General features: G+C 39.0%; 1 protein-coding gene across 1 annotated transcript; it reads right to left on the bottom strand.

Moving 5' to 3' along the window:
- Positions 1–8,044: 8,044 nt before the first annotated feature.
- LOC129724503 (protein hairy) lies at positions 8,045–12,538 on the bottom strand. Its single transcript, XM_055679457.1, has 3 exons — positions 11,957–12,538; positions 11,240–11,335; positions 8,045–10,899 (listed from the first exon to the last, which is right to left on the bottom strand). The coding sequence occupies exons 1-3, from the start codon at positions 12,071–12,073 to the stop codon at positions 10,075–10,077; spliced, it is 1,038 nt and encodes a 345-aa protein (XP_055535432.1). The 5' UTR covers positions 12,074–12,538; the 3' UTR covers positions 8,045–10,074.
- Positions 12,539–15,651: the final 3,113 nt, after the last annotated feature.

Below are 15,651 nucleotides of genomic sequence, written 5' to 3'. Positions count from 1 at the left end.
TGTTTTCGTTTTTGCGGTTCAGTAGTATATCTTTTTGATGTTCGACTGAAAACCTTTTTTTACGTTTCCGCTTTACGTATATAATTATTCAGTATGTACACTAATGATTTGTATAAATTTCTGAACTTATTTCGGTATCCTTTTTATCTGTTTCCTTGTTAACTAAACTTTAAGTTTTATAGTTTTTGACGTATAATTATGTCTTTCGGCAACATTCTGGGATTGGGGTGCAAATTGATATACGGAAGGATCGAGAGTGTCACGAAAATTGTCCAATTTCAAATTAATTTTAATGTTATCAACTCAGTCAGTTTTCATCGGATTTTTTTTGATACTTGCAGCAGTCGATTGGAAAATTAGCTAAACGTCACCTAAATGTAGATAATCGTGATTTTAAGATGAACGCAGATTTCGACCAATCAAAGTTGAAAACAACAAGGCCAAATGCCATCATGGTATTTTCGGAACTGGGATAATATTCTAGGACCGGAAATCAACCGGAAAGCCATTTTTAGGTCTAAGATGGTGACTTCAGAGTTTCGGAAAACGGTCTATCTAGACGAATGACGATTCGAGATGATGCCTTAAAGACGGGAATAAACTTCAGATGCTAATTATAAATATAAGTTTTGTGAATGATTCACCGGCATTTTAATATCAGTTTCTGACTTCTAGTGCTTTGCTTTAATCGTTATATGGAAAAAAACAAAACTTGATAGCAGAAAGCCAGAACCAAGTTTTTTTTTATTCTAATTACAGCCCCAAACAATCCTAAATTTATCGGAAGTCAATTGATTCAGTCTCCGCTTGGCGCATTGCATTTCATGCATTTTGCATTTATATGGAGATTTGTATGGAAAAACCAACTTTTTTGCATTTTCCATTCTAAAGAGCTCAAAATGGCTCAAACCTTAGGTTTCATGATTTCAAATGGTAGGTTTTTTGATGCTCAACAACTTGGCCGAAGACATCAAAGAGCTAGGGTGTCCCAAAAAAATACTGGAGCTGTTAAAAGTTGAGTATGTCAAAATTTATGTCGCAAATCATTTTTTCTGCCAACACTGCCTGTGTACCGGCGTTAGTCAGATTTCCATCAGAAGTAACCTCTGACACACGTTGCAGATTCTACCTACGCCTAGAATATTGACCTGAATTTGTTTGTTTGATCCAGCTTAGTGTATAAACTCGTTACGACAGGTTATTTCTGATGGGAATCCTACTGGCGCCGGTACATTGGTAATGTTGGCAGAAAACAAGATTTTATGCATTTAAATCGCCATTCTCAACTTTAAACAGCAATAGCTCTTCTTAGGGACATCCTAGCTCTTCAGTGTCTTCTGCAAAGTTGTTAGGCATCTAAAATACTATACTTTTACATAATGTCGTGCATTATTAGATAATTATTGAGCTCTGTAGAAAGGTAAATGCAAAAAGTAGGTTTTCCCATATGAATTTTCATACGCATTTAAAATGCAATGCGCCAAGCGGAGACAAAATCAACCGACTTCCGGTAAGTTTAGAGTTGTTTGGGGCCCCAAAAGGAATTGAAAAAAATTGGTTCTGGAAAATCGATCAGTTTTCCCCACCCTAGTGTGCACGCTTGCTTAAATCAACACCAGCGGCATTACTGGCGGTTTTAGTCTTTAATAATGAAAGTGCACGCTTATATATAACGACACTAGCGGCATTATTGTCCATTAAGCAAAATTTCAAAATAATCGTTATTTTTTTGGTCGATGAAATCGTCATCGGGTGGCACGTCTTTTTGTCTGTGCTACTAGGATGGCATCAGTTTAAATAAAAATGGTTAGAAATAAAAAGTTACCAAGCAAGTATTCTTTCGAGCCATCAGAACGCCAAAAACAAGAAAATAATCTAACTTGTCACGATGCGTACAATATTCCAAAATATCACAAGGTTTATAGCCCTAGGGGTAGCATGAAATGATGACGTTGGCTTAAACAATATTATTGCGGGGCTTCATAGTAACTCAATAAGTTAGAAAATGACTTTTAAAAGCACGTAGTCGTAGGTTCGATTTTCGACAGAATTAAGCTATTTGTCTAGTAACTCACGCATGTTTATTCTCTGGTTTCCCATAAATTCATCCTTTATCATACTTTTTACAACCGTCGAAATTTCACTTTTTGATTTGATGCCTGTTGTAGACTGTAGTTTTTGAATGAGCATAAAGAACTCCACCCAACGCATCAAAACGAGGAATAATTATGTTTCCAACAAAAGCCGAGAGCTCAATTAATCTTTAATCCAAACGTGGTCTCATGTTGGTCTGATCAAGTTCATTACGTAGGTCTTATTTATTGTATGAATCCTACTCTGGAAAGGTATCGAAGCCTTTATGTATATACATTAAAAATAAATCTTCTAATAGTTTTGATATCGAAATTCAAAGCAGAAAAAATTTAAAGAGAAGAAAACAAATCACGAATTTTTTAATACGGAACATATTTTCTAAGCTTTCTCCAAAATTTTATGTTTTCTTTTCTTAGGAATCAATATTTATATTAGTTTTCTAATAACTTTTCTAATAATAAAATTTTCTAATATTTTTACTTCCTTAGAAATGAATGATTATTTGATTTTTCTAATGAGTAAACAATGGCATGATACATTTTATTTTCTAAACTTAAAAACCGACGTCAAACTTTTCTCATACATATGCTGCCGCGCATAGCATGTCAGTCCCATTTGCTTTCTCAGCAAGCCGAGAATAACGCGTTTTTATATGATTTCATGCCATTGCATCTTATGAGTTGGGACAATATGTTTGGATGTTTTCCCGAAGTTTTTCAGAACAAAGTTGTTGAGTCCATCTATTGTTAAGAGACTATGCATAGTTAGTTAGCTACCATTTCCGTGTATTAACTCAATTTTAGTGAAAATGCAAATGGGACTGACTTACTATGCGCGGCAGTATGATATATGAAATACAGTGCTTTTTCGCTTTCATCAACAGTCGTTTTGATCACTACTCGCCAAATTCACGCTCGATTTTCTCACGGTTTTTTTTTTCGTTTTTATCACGCTTTTAAAAAAACAACTTTAAATCAAGAATAATTTACTTCCAGTTGCAGAAAAGGTATTCGAAACATCATTTTCACTTGTGCCCTGTGTCCTTGCATTTGTATAGTTTTATGAACTTAATTTATTTGATCAATTTTCTGAGGCAACCAAGTGTCATTTCTGTTACAAATTATTTGTCATAATTTTGAGAAATATGAACTGTGAAATACGTATCTCATTGACTTTGAAGCAAAAATAACGTATTATTCGAGCAGTCGAGAAAGAAGATCGGTTAACAACTCAAATAACCCTACAGTTTTGTCTTCATAGAGCGTGAATTAAAAAATTATAAAATCTAGCGTTTCCACAATTTCACATAAACAAGCATTAGACTCTGCTAGCTATGCTAAAGAATGAACAGTACAAATCATATTGATATTGCATTTATAATAGCCGTGAAAAAGTTCGCGAAAATTCAATGGAGAAAAATATCATAACTTAACCTTTTCTTGTTTATTCATTTGTATCTTGAAGTTATATCCCATTCAATTATAAAAGTGCATCATTTTACTCAAAAAATCATAAATTTCAATTGAATCCAACACAAAAAAAATCAATTTTTATCATTTCGCTAAATTCACGGTTTCGCCAAATTCACGGTAAAATTTTCTTTGATCGTGATAAAATCGAAAAAGCACTGTAGTACGAAATATCCCTCGTGTTTAAAATATGGGTCATTCCATACGAAGTGACCACGAAAAAGCACAAACTTGGACACGACCATCACAGATTTTGCTCAAAGTTGGGAGAATTATTCAATTACTGTCACTTTGGAAAAATCCCACATTTAGTGTCGATTGGAATACCTCCCGCTCTGTGGGACCCCCCTCTTTATTGCAAAGTCACGCATTTTTCAAAATCTCTTTTTTGTTTTTCTTAAAATTCATAGACGTAAGATATCCGAAAAATACTGATAGATGATTTTTGAAGAAAATAAACCAAGGAATCCGGAAGTGTTTCCAGATAAATTATTTTTGTAATTGAAAACTAAATTTACATTTTTTCGGCAAATGCAGCCATTTTTATTTTAAATTTGATAATTTTGTCGTGTTTCTAGGAAAATTTCACATAAGAAACAACTATCATCCCGAGGTAATGTGAGCCAATCTCGAGATATAACATTTTTACGAAAAAAGTTGTAAACTACGTAATTAATTTTTTTTACAATTTATAGACGTAAGACACCCGAAAAATAAGTATATGTGAATTTTAAAGAAAATAAACCAAGGAATCCAGAAAAAATATTATTTTTGACCGGAAGTGTTGCCAGATAGATTATTTTTGTATTGTAAAACTAAATTTGCATTTTTCAGCAAATGCAGCTAATTTTATTTAAAATTTGATGGTTTCATCGTATTTCTTGGAATATTTTACATAAAAAACACTTATCACCCCGTAGTAATATGAACCAATCTCGAGATATAGCATTTTTACGAAAATAGTTCTGAATTTCGTAATTAATTTTTCGGAAAAATGTTATATCTCAAGATTGGCTTATATTACTACGGGGTGATAAGTGTTTCTTACGTAAAATTTTCCGAGAAACACGGTGAAACTATCAAATTTAAAATAAAATTAGCGGCATTGGCCAAAAAATGCAAATTTAATTTTAGAATACAAAACTAATCTATTTGGCAACCCTTCCGGGCAAAAACAATATTTATTTCTGGATTCCTCGGTTTTTTTTCTTCAAAATTCACCTATCACTATTTTTCGAGTGTCTTACGTCTATAAATTATAAAATAAAATTATTAAGAAGTTTACAACTTTTTTCATAAAAATGTTATATCTCGAGATTGGCTCATATTACCTCGGGATGATAGTTGTTTCATATGTGAAATTTTGCAAGGAACACTATGAAATCATCAAATTTAGAATAAAAATGGTTGCATTTGCCGGAAAATGTAAATTTAGTTTTCAATTACAAAAATAATTTATCAGGCAACACTTCCGGTCAAAACTTATATTTTTTCTGGATTGCTTGGTTTATTTTCTTCAAAAATCATCTATCAGTATTTTACGGACATCTTACGTCTATGAATTTTAAGAAAAAGAAAAAAGAGATTTTTGACAAAAATTGCGCGACTTTGCAATAAAGAGGGGGTTCTAGAGAGCGAGGGGTATTCCAATCGACACCAAAATTGAGATTTTTCCAAACAGACAGTAGATGAATAATTCCCCCAACTTTGAATAAAATCTGTGATGGTCGTGTCCAAGTGGCTTGTACACTTCGTATGGAATGACCCATATACCTTTTTATGCAAAATAAGAAAAAATTTCGGTGGAGCGACACAAAATTATATGAATACCATGTTTTTGTGTTAGCAAGTTTTCCTTCAATACAACAGTTTGAATAACGTTTTAACAACAGACTGACGACTGATCATTGTTTGATAAAGAAGGTTATTATGAATTTCTCAAAAAAGCTTTACCTCCCAGACATCCGTGATTGGTTCATTGTACGTGGAAATTCGACCTTGAAATACTTCATTTATCTTCACTCCTGAACAAGGAAATAATTCTGATTGCTGAGGTAACACGAAATTGTCCATCATTTCATCGATCCTACAACATTTTTATTATTGTAACCCATCATGTGGTTACACAAGTAGGTAACACCGTTTGAAATAATTCATTCCGACATCACGCCTTGGTTTTAGTTTTCACCGAATGCACTCCGATATAGTGCGGTAAGATGCAGTCCTTCGTCAAAAAATTATATGTAAGCTTACGAGCTAACCTTTTAAAATTAAAAAAAAACTGATCCCCAAGAAAAAAAATAGTCTTATAACGATGAATTTATTCTTTCTTGCATTTAGACATTTAAAATAGTTATTGCGATTAAAAATATGTTTCACCGACACCTCTACAGTAGAGATGGTCGGGTTTCGGGCTTTCAAACCCGAAACCCGAGCCCGACCCGTACCCGACGGGTTCGGGTCGGGTTCGGGTTTTGTGAAAAAAATATTTTCGGGTTCGGGTCGGGTTCGGGTTTGAAAATGTTGGGTTAAGGTCGGGTTTGGGTATGAAAAACCGGAACCCGACTATAAAATCTATGAAATCTCGGGTTCGGGTCGGGTTCGGGATTCACAATTTCGGGTTCGGTCGGGTTCGGGTTCCAAAGAAATCAAATTTTCGAGTTCGGGTCGGGTTCGGGTTTGAACGAAATAAAAAAATGTGGGTTCGGGTCGGGCTCGGGTTTCGATCGAAGCAAAAAAATTCGGGTTCGAGTCGGGTACGGGTTTAAAAAATATCAAACCCGACCATCTCTACCCTACAGTTCGTCTAGAGAATATCGTCGGAAAAACGATTTCTGCCATTATTGTTACGTTGAGTAAATGTAATTCCGAATGCAAATTGTTTTGAATTTTGAGTTATTTTTCACACCTAATTTTAATATTTTCTTGCTGAAAAATTGCAAAAAAAGAGATATTGGTTCTTATTACGGGAGTCACTTCACGGTGAAACATATTTCACTCTCCCGCTCACTTCACTTTTTTAGACCTATTCCCGATTCCACCTCAAGTGATGTGACAAAAATCACCTCCGTGGAGTGAGATTGACAGTGAAGTAAAATCGAGAATAGGACAAGTGAAATGAGATTTTTTTCCAGCTCAAAAATCTCTAAGTCCCAGAAAGTCGTTTTTTCCGTTTTTTTAGATAACGCCAGATCTTGACGTGTTCTGCTTTTCTAAGACATTCGGCATCAAAAAAAAATGTTTTTTTCGGTATCGAACATTTCCTGAACTAGTTTGCATTTTTTCATCGGGCAAAAAAATGAAAATTTGACCGCTTTAAGGCACGGATCAAATTCTGATTCGTTTCGTTACTGAAGAAAAAATCCAATTTTTACCATTAGATCACAAATCAATCAACTTCAAGACTTATGGCATCTTCGTGGAATCATTTCACCGTTCAAAATGGTCGTGAAATAATTCCACGCGAATCGTCGCTTTTTCCGTTCTCACTTCACTGATATGACACTCATAATAACGCTGATTCCGCGGCAGATGTCACTTTGCGACGTTTTTCTTACTTACGTGAGTCCCGTAATAGGACTTTATTCACTTCACTCTGATTTCACCGTGAAGTGACTCCCGTAATAAGCACCATTGAAAGAAGAGCTGGTCAGATTTTCTCTATTTCTTCGAAGTTGATGATATTTAAATATTCGCATAAAAAGCCTAATATATGGGATATATGTACAAAATATAAAGAAAAAATAAAGAAAATAAAGAAAAGAACGCAATAATATAAGTTACTGCAATCCGGATTTTATCAATTTTAAAGGGAAGGGGTTCTTCAACATCGTTATGTAATTCTAAATGGAGGCCGGAGGGGTAGGTGGTCGTGTTACGTTTTAATATATACGAGGGGTGGGAGTCAAAAATTTTTATTTTGCAAACAAATCAATTCCTTTTGAAAAAACTTCACTACATCTGCTTAGTTAGTTTCTGAAAAGGGTTTAAATCGATCTGCTTTTTTTCTAACGAAAATTGGGAAAGCCATAACTATTTTTGAGGATTGGAAACTGTTGCAACACCGATAAATTGGATTTTGGAAACTGCACAAAGGCGTGTTTGATGAAATCATACAACCTAGAACATGACTGGCATTGATAATTTTTTTTCCTTCGCAGAAACCTATCAATTCCAACTAAACACGGCTATCATTTAATTCGGCCCAATGAAGTTCGAGGTTACGCAACTATGTTTTTGAAGTATACTGCAGATCCCAGCATAACTGTTGTAGCATACATAAGGTTTGTGTAGAACATGGGACAACTATGTTTGGAACGGCAGTATAGGCACTAATTTTTTTTTGAGTTCGGTTGCTCTATTCGTTGTTTGGTGTGCAAGAGTGGAGAGTTGATAAAACTGTACCGACCGAGAACAAGAACCAAGGAGAATACATACATTGTACAAAAGCAGTACAATCCGTAAGTGAAAACAGGCCAAAGTTCATTTGTAAAGTTTATATATTCATTGATTTTCACATCATCTGTGTTTCTATAAAATAATTCTTTCATCATCTCTACTATTAATATATGATACACATCTACGCTTGTATTAAAATTGCTGTAGGATTGCTCTAAACCAAATTAAAAATTGCTTCATATCTTGGGTATTTTTGTTGTCTGTTGTAGTTGTTCTGTTTTCTATAAATAGTAATGCCTATCGTGTGTTTTTTGCTGTTCACCTATCGGCTAATCTTACCAACTAGCAACGTACAAGTAAATTGAATTAAAAAATAAAATAGGATGAGGAAATTTACAAAAATGTGACCTCAAAGCGCACTGCACGGCATGCGTTGGTTTTTTTTTTCTCTCTCTCTTCTAAACTGTATATCTTGTAGTGATTTAAGCTCGCGCACTTGGGCCAATAGAAAATAAAAATGATTCGCGACCTTCACATGGCTGGGGCTATCTACTTGTATAACCTCACTTCAACTGCTGCAGTAATCAATTTTTTTTCCCTGGCTAATGGAAGACATTCGTGATTAATGTCGCGCTTGTTGCTTTTGCTTTTTTCGTGGAAAAAAATCAATAATTAAATCATATATATGTACAGGATGGCGCTCCTAGGGGCAAAGTATTTTGTGCGAAACAAAATATGAGGATCGATTGTTGGATGAACGAAAAATGGATTGAGACGATCTTAAATGAAACTTTTAAGAAGCTAATCACATGATTGTTCGCGTGTTGACTTCCTAGGCACACGTGTCTAAAAAAGCTTGTTGCTACCAGTAGGATACAAATATATTAGATTTTTTTTGTAAAGTTTTGAACTCCTTTTCAGTTTTGCCTTATAGTGTATTGCTTTTATCACGCTAGTAAACCTTACAAATTATTCACAGCTACGATTCCACTTTGCTCGTTCCTCTAACGCAGAGAGGGAGTGGTTGGGTACACTTTTTTTTGTTTACCTCTGCTCGTTTTTTTTTATTGTATTTGCTACTGCTAGGCACAGACGTCAACGACTGCCGGATGAATCAGAAATCGCTGTTGGATAATCGCAAAAGCCCCGCGATTTTTTGGATGACTAGTAGTAATAGCGTGCGCTGCGGCGGTGTAAGCGTGCGTAAGTCATTAGGCACCTTCTCAAGGTTATGGAACGTCAATCGCGCGCAATACGTTCTATGATCCATTGTCCGTGTGCGCGTTCGCCGTACGATTAGCGGTAGGGCCGCACGAGGGAGAGGTGGCGCGAGTAGCACGACGAATGAAGAACGCAACTTTTCGGCACACACGCGCTTCTGCACTCCCCCGAACTGGGCACTTCCTCGCGTTTGCCACTTGCTCGTTTTGTCCGGTCAAACGACGTTCGCTCACTCACCCATATGCTGTGTGGTCGCGGAACAGAAGAGAAAAAAAACTGTTCGAAGTAAAAATAAATTGCCTCGTGCCGCGCGCGGCTGGTTTTTTTCGTTTTACTGCTCTTGTCTTTGTCTTCTTTTCCGCTGGGTGCGCTTCAGTTGCACACTTTGTAACAAAATCACATTTTTGTTGCTTCCACAAACGCCCCTGTTGGCCCCCGCTTGGCCGCTAGGCTAACTGACGATCGCACTTCTCTCACATTCACTTGCCGTGGCACTTTTTTTATTCATTTGTAGTACGATTTCGTCGCTGTCTGCTGCGACGGCAAATAACAGGCGAGTGTGGGAAAGCGCACTCACATGGGCGTCGTCGCTCGTAACCTCCCGTTACCTCGATCGGTCAGCTACATTGTTGTTGTCTAGCTAATCTCGTTTGCTGCTACAAACACACGCGGGGCACGCTATTTGAACTATTTCAGTAGAGGCATTTGTGATTTACGCGGAGCACTAACATTGTTCACTCGGGTGGTGCTCGTGGACACGAGCTCATTCGGACTTCCGGCTACCGTTAACAGCGCTGTTGTCGCGCTTCGTTTGATGCCCGGTGACTTAGGTACTAATTGTTTTATGACTCAACGCATGTGACTAACACGTGTCCAGGTCGGGCGGTCAGATTTACCACGGCCGCCACGGTTGGCTGTCGTCCTGGTTGAGGTTCGGGTCCTGGTAGGATTTTTTCATGACCAGCGAAAGGGGGCTGTCTGGGCTGTAGGATCGCTGCTGTTGCTGCTGCTGCTGGTAGCGCATCTGTTGCGAGTTGAGATATTGCTGCTGTTCGGGAGTTCCGGTCGAATGGCAATCCATGGGCTCGTAGTTGGAGTTTGCGGGGCTTGGCGGAGCATGGTAAGGTGATGTGGCATGTTCGCGTGGAACGCGATCATACACCGAGGCGGACGAATGGCTGGACGCTGCTGATCCGGTGGATGCGGTACGGCTCGGTATGGGAACCAGCATCGGGACGGGAGCGGTCGCTGCTGGGATTGCTTGGGGCAGAACGAATGCTAAACTTCCGTTCGGGAGCTTCGTTGGGATCAGCTGCACGCTGGATCCGATTTGGTTGGTGAAAAAGACTCCATTTCCGGTTTGAACGGCGTTGATCTGGGAAGGATGTGATTGCGAAAGGTGATCCTGCTCGGGAGAACTCGGTGGTGATGGGAGTATGTGCACTTGGACGGACGGTTGGCGGGGTTTTGGGAAGTCAGCTTTCACTCCGTTAATGCAGTTGTTCAGGTGAGCTACCAAACGACGCCGGGTCATTGGGTCCATGTCGGGGAATCGACTGACCTCCTGGAAACACTCGTTGAATCCTGCCTTGAATTTGTTCATCACATTGGGATCAGTCGCTTGGGACATGGCATTTTGCTGTCGCTGCAGGTTCTGTAGGTGCTTCACGGCCATCTCTAGAATGTCGGCTTTCTCCAGTTTCGAATGACGAGCCGGCTGTAAGGTATTAAGAGAAAAGAAAAAGTTAGAATTTGGTGTTCAAGACACGACCGCATATTTGACGTAGGACTACCATTGCTTAAACTCTTCCAATATTTCTCTTTGAACGAGATCAAAATTGATTTTTTGTCACCAAACAAACTTTTATGAGAATTGTTCAATATTTTTTATCAAACATAATTTCTCACGGTATATTTATCAACTTTTCCACAAAACACACACCCCAGTATAGAAAACAAAGACGTAGTCCAGCGTCAAAATTAACCGGTCAAATCTCATACTGATTGTATTCACTCTAATCGTGACAAATTCTTTACAAAAAATAGAGGATACTTACGTCTTTTTTCATTGCATCCAGAATCAAGGTTTTCAGGTCATTCAGACAATTGTTGATCCGAGCACGGCGCCGTTTTTCCATGATAGGTTTGTTGCTCTGCAAGGGTACAAAAGTGGAAACAAACTTTACGTTAGTACGGCTCGTAAATCAATTCGCCAACAATGTTCGGCTTTCATACAAAAGGGAGGCGGGATTTGGGAAGGAGTCTAGCCGCGCTCGTAGGCAGAACACAACGATAAATCTAAAAATATGATCCACTGGCTCTCGGCGGGAGCCAGTATGACCGTGCCAAGAACTGCCGCTGCCGTTACCGTTCAACCGAAAAGTGTTGATTTATGTACATCAAATCCCGGATTTTCGTAAGCGCACCAATTTCCGGGCCATAAGGCGAATCGCGCGAGCGGTTGCGGCTCGAGCAAAGGTGGCGGCAGCTCAAGACGTATTTTGTCATATTTAATTTCGCCGTTGGAGCCCCCGCATGTCTAACAACGTTACAACCACGCGCGGCATCGCGATTCATCCCGAAAATATGCCCTCGATTGCGCGAAATATCGTCACCGTGTAAAATTCGCTGGAGTCAGCCGGAAACTACGAAGCGAGTGGGATTTTTGAGAGCAAGAAAGTTATTAAATTCGGTCGCCAACCGTCGCGGGTGCGGAGGAAGTTACGATTTAGATATTTAACGCTGCTAAAGTTGGTGTTGATCGGCGAACTTACCCTGCGATTGTCGCCCGGTCGCTTCACCACCGGCTGCTGCTCATTTGGAGGCATCTGCGAAGTGGTCGGCATTGCGCCAACCTGCTGCTGCTGCGAGGCACCGATTCCGGTAACCATTCTGCTTAGTTTGTAGCACTGCCGCGTATCCACAGTTAAGTATAAATCCTTGCAAGCTGTATGAGCGCAAAGTTCACTTGTATCAGATTTGTATTTTCTTTTCACTTCGAATCACTTTGATGGTTCACCTTTTTTTAAATATTATGTTTATTCCTTACAAGCTCCACAAGGCACAGTTCTGTCACTTGATTAATGCTCTTCTAAATGGCATATTATCTCGCACTTTATCAAAATTCCGTAACAACTCCTACTGCTCACTTCAGTTTGCGATTTTACGTTTACGTTTTTCACGCACGCGCCTCTTCCTACGCGTAAGTGTCCGCGGCACAGACGACTTTGCTGATTTGCCTTAAATTTTTATTTTCAGCTACCAACTGCGAAGCGAACGACAAAAAGCCGAGAGAGAGCACTTTGAGAGCTGGCGTTGTTACCCGGACGAGTGTTGAAACGATTCTGAACGAAGCTGATCGGAGCAGGCGACTAGCTTGAGTTCGGTTTAGGCGAGGCAAGATGTGTGTTACTTTCTGGGGTTTCTGCTTTGCACTTGTTTCGTTTGCCGCTTGCCAGCCGGATGCGTTGGTGTGCGTGCGTGTATCCGCGTGTTTGCCGGGGCGCACGAGTCGGTTTCGGCCTTTGGTGTGCGAAACGTTCCGAACGCAACGACGTGACGATGGGTGCAAGAGCAAGAGCGGGAAGGCCGGATGACACGCGAAGAGGATCTGCTGCAGTGTCGGTGCAAAAGAGAAGGATGAGCAACAGGCTGCCTGAATGGTGGAGATTGATTCTGCCATGGAATGCGGCAGCTCGTAACAAATACAGCACGGGTGAAGGTGAAAGGGGCGGAATTCTGAATCACATTGTCGTCTTGCGTGCGGATACGACTGTTGGATACTGGGGGTGTGGGCTGAACGTGTGCACTTTCTATGCCGGTATAGGAAGGAAGCTTAAGGATATCAAACTGCATATGCGAATCCGTAATATCCATAATATTTTCTTTAGTAGGTATTACTAACAAACATTAAACTAAAAGCGCATAATTCTTGTACTCGGTCTGATTAACAGGGAGGAAAAAAGACGGAGGACCTCTAACTGAAAGGGAAAATCACTAACAGGTAGCGAAACATTCAGGACAGGCAAATATTACGGTGCCCCGTTCAAGCGTTGACTCAGGTATGATCGGTCGATCCTCTCTATGTCCGTGTCCGTGTGCTGATCTTTTTTGACGGTTCCGACGATTCGGCGGGTATGTTTTTTTGCCTCTCTCTCTATCCCCGGTGCTCAACTGCATTCTCAGTTCGGTTGGTTTGGTTTTGGGCTGAATGAGGAGCGCATTAGTGGGTCTGAAAAAGCATCGCTAATGTTTTTATTGCCTGCTGTGATATGCCTTCGGTATTGGCCAAGGTCTCGTCTTAGTGGTAGTTTCTCCGCTCTGTCACTAGATGGAACCGCTGGTATCGATTCGACAGCTTAGCGAGGATGTTTTCGTTTATGGAGAAAAGGAAAGTAGGTAAACGATCGATGACTGGAGATTCGTTGATTTATCGGAATATTTTGCTTGCATTAAGAAGGATATTGGAACATAACATTTAATATAATATCATATTTGAGATTAAAAGTTTTGTAACTGTGAGCACCGATTTAGGGAATGATTTAGTTTTATTAATTGCTTCGACAGCCGAATACCACCAGGATGCTGGAGAATATGCTTATCATCGTGAAAATGGTATTGTCATAGAACTCACCTTTTTTATGTAATTATTCATGAATTCTATTTAAACTTTTATGATTAACTGACTTGTAAATAATACAAAACATTATGATTCCCCTAACTTTTACACTTCTGGAGTTTATAATACTATGAGTATTTCAAATTATTTCACTAACTTTCGTCAACTTTCACCTTAAAACAATCAAAATTTCAATTGAGGCTGAATGCACTATGAAGAGCTTGCAGGAGATTGCTTGACAAGTTAGAGCATGTTCCATTATTTTCGATTTTACTTTCGAGACTTCAAGCGCTTCTCACTTCGCGTGCTGATTTCTGTTAGTGGCATATTAGCCTACTGCTTTGAAGCATACTGACCTTTGTTGTGGTGCGTTTTGGTCACGGGCTTGTTTGGTGGCAATGGTAATTTTTACCAAAAAAGACAATGAATTCGAGTATTTTATAATAAACTTCGTCATAAACATACAATAAATAAAGCCTACAATCATCCTACACGTTCAATGTCGCTTTGAAATGATTTGAAGCGCTGTAAATCGCGCAAATGCTTAACTGGTGTGTTTTGTACAATCCTCCCCTAGTTGGTGTTCTCCGGGTTTGCATTGATGGTACGGCAACACATTCGGCACCACGCAGCAAGCATGCCAAATGTATTTTCGGACACCCTTCTAGCACGTCTAAAACGGTAGTTGAAAATACGTTTGGCATCATCAAGATTTTGACTACTTTGATTACGTTTTGAGCGGGAATACCTCATCACCGACGACGACGAAAGGTGCGGATTGGTTTGTTCCGGGTAAGATTGCATCCTCGGGCATGGAAAAAGATTCATTTCGGAACCTTTTGCCCTTATTGTAGCTCGCAAAAATCCCACCATCGCTCTCCTTTCCAAAGCTCCCTACATCAATCGCTATAAAATTACCATGTGCATCAACCATGGCAAGCAGCACAACAGAATACGATTTCTTGTAGTTAAAGTACTTACTTCCGCTATTCGCTGGTTTATTGATGGTGACGTGCTTCCCATCTATAGCGGCCACGTAGTTGGGGAAATTCCATTTCGTTTCAAAATCATTCGCAAATTTCAGCCATTTTTCATTGGTGGGTGTCGGCATTACCTCTGGCATCAATATGTCGACAATGGCACGGCATTTCTCGTGAATGATCTTGTGCACGGTACTTTCTCCCAATCGGTAGCTAAACGAGATCGTCTTTTGGGCATCACCAGTAGCCAAATACCTGAAATAAAAAAAGATAGGAAAAAAAATACTACAAGGAGATATACAGCCCTAGGGTTGTATGAAATGGTGACGTGGGACTAAACACTGTAATTAGGGCATTTTTTGTTACAAAATATACAGAGCCTGCAGACAGATATGTGTTTGCTCAGCAACCCTGAAAATCAATTTCTGAAACATATTCAACAACACTCGAAAGAGTATCGTTTATATCTGACGATATTATGCCTGTAGTATTTTTTGTGCAAACAACATGTGTTAGACAAGGCACAAGCATATCGTGCTCGTTGAAGAAGCACCAAGAATTTCTAGTAATGCATCAAAGTCAGAATTAACTCTATATCCTCAAAAACCAAATCCAATAATACTTACGTTATCATAATGAATGGTTTTGTCTTATTTAACTCTGATTAAATCAAATCTATAACATGGTATATATTTAGGAATTTACTCTTTCGATACTATCCGGTCACAATTATTTAGTGAATATCGAAGATAAAATTAAATAAATATCCGTTGCAAAATTTACAATTCTTGTTGAGTAATTTATGGTAATCATATTTATGAGATAAGCTTTCAATCACCATCAGCAGCAGCATTGCAGTTTTTCCTCGATT

The sequence above is a fragment of the Wyeomyia smithii genome, chromosome 2, assembly GCF_029784165.1.
Source record: "Wyeomyia smithii strain HCP4-BCI-WySm-NY-G18 chromosome 2, ASM2978416v1, whole genome shotgun sequence".
NCBI lineage: Eukaryota > Metazoa > Arthropoda > Insecta > Diptera > Culicidae > Wyeomyia > Wyeomyia smithii.
The sequence above is the reverse complement of the archived record's forward strand: the minus strand, read 5'-3'. Positions and strand labels throughout refer to the sequence as shown.

Excerpts from the sequence above, each read along its gene's own strand:
- LOC129724503 (XM_055679457.1), bottom strand. The coding sequence starts at position 12,073 with ATGGTTACCGGAATCGGTGCCTCGCAGCAGCAGCAGGTTGGCGCAATG. Across the intron at positions 11,336-11,956 it reads GACCGGGCGACAATCGCAGG|AGCAACAAACCTATCATGGA; the intron begins GTAAGTTCGCCG and ends GTACCCTTGCAG. Across the intron at positions 10,900-11,239 it reads TGGATGCAATGAAAAAAGAC|CCGGCTCGTCATTCGAAACT; the intron begins GTAAGTATCCTC and ends AATACCTTACAG.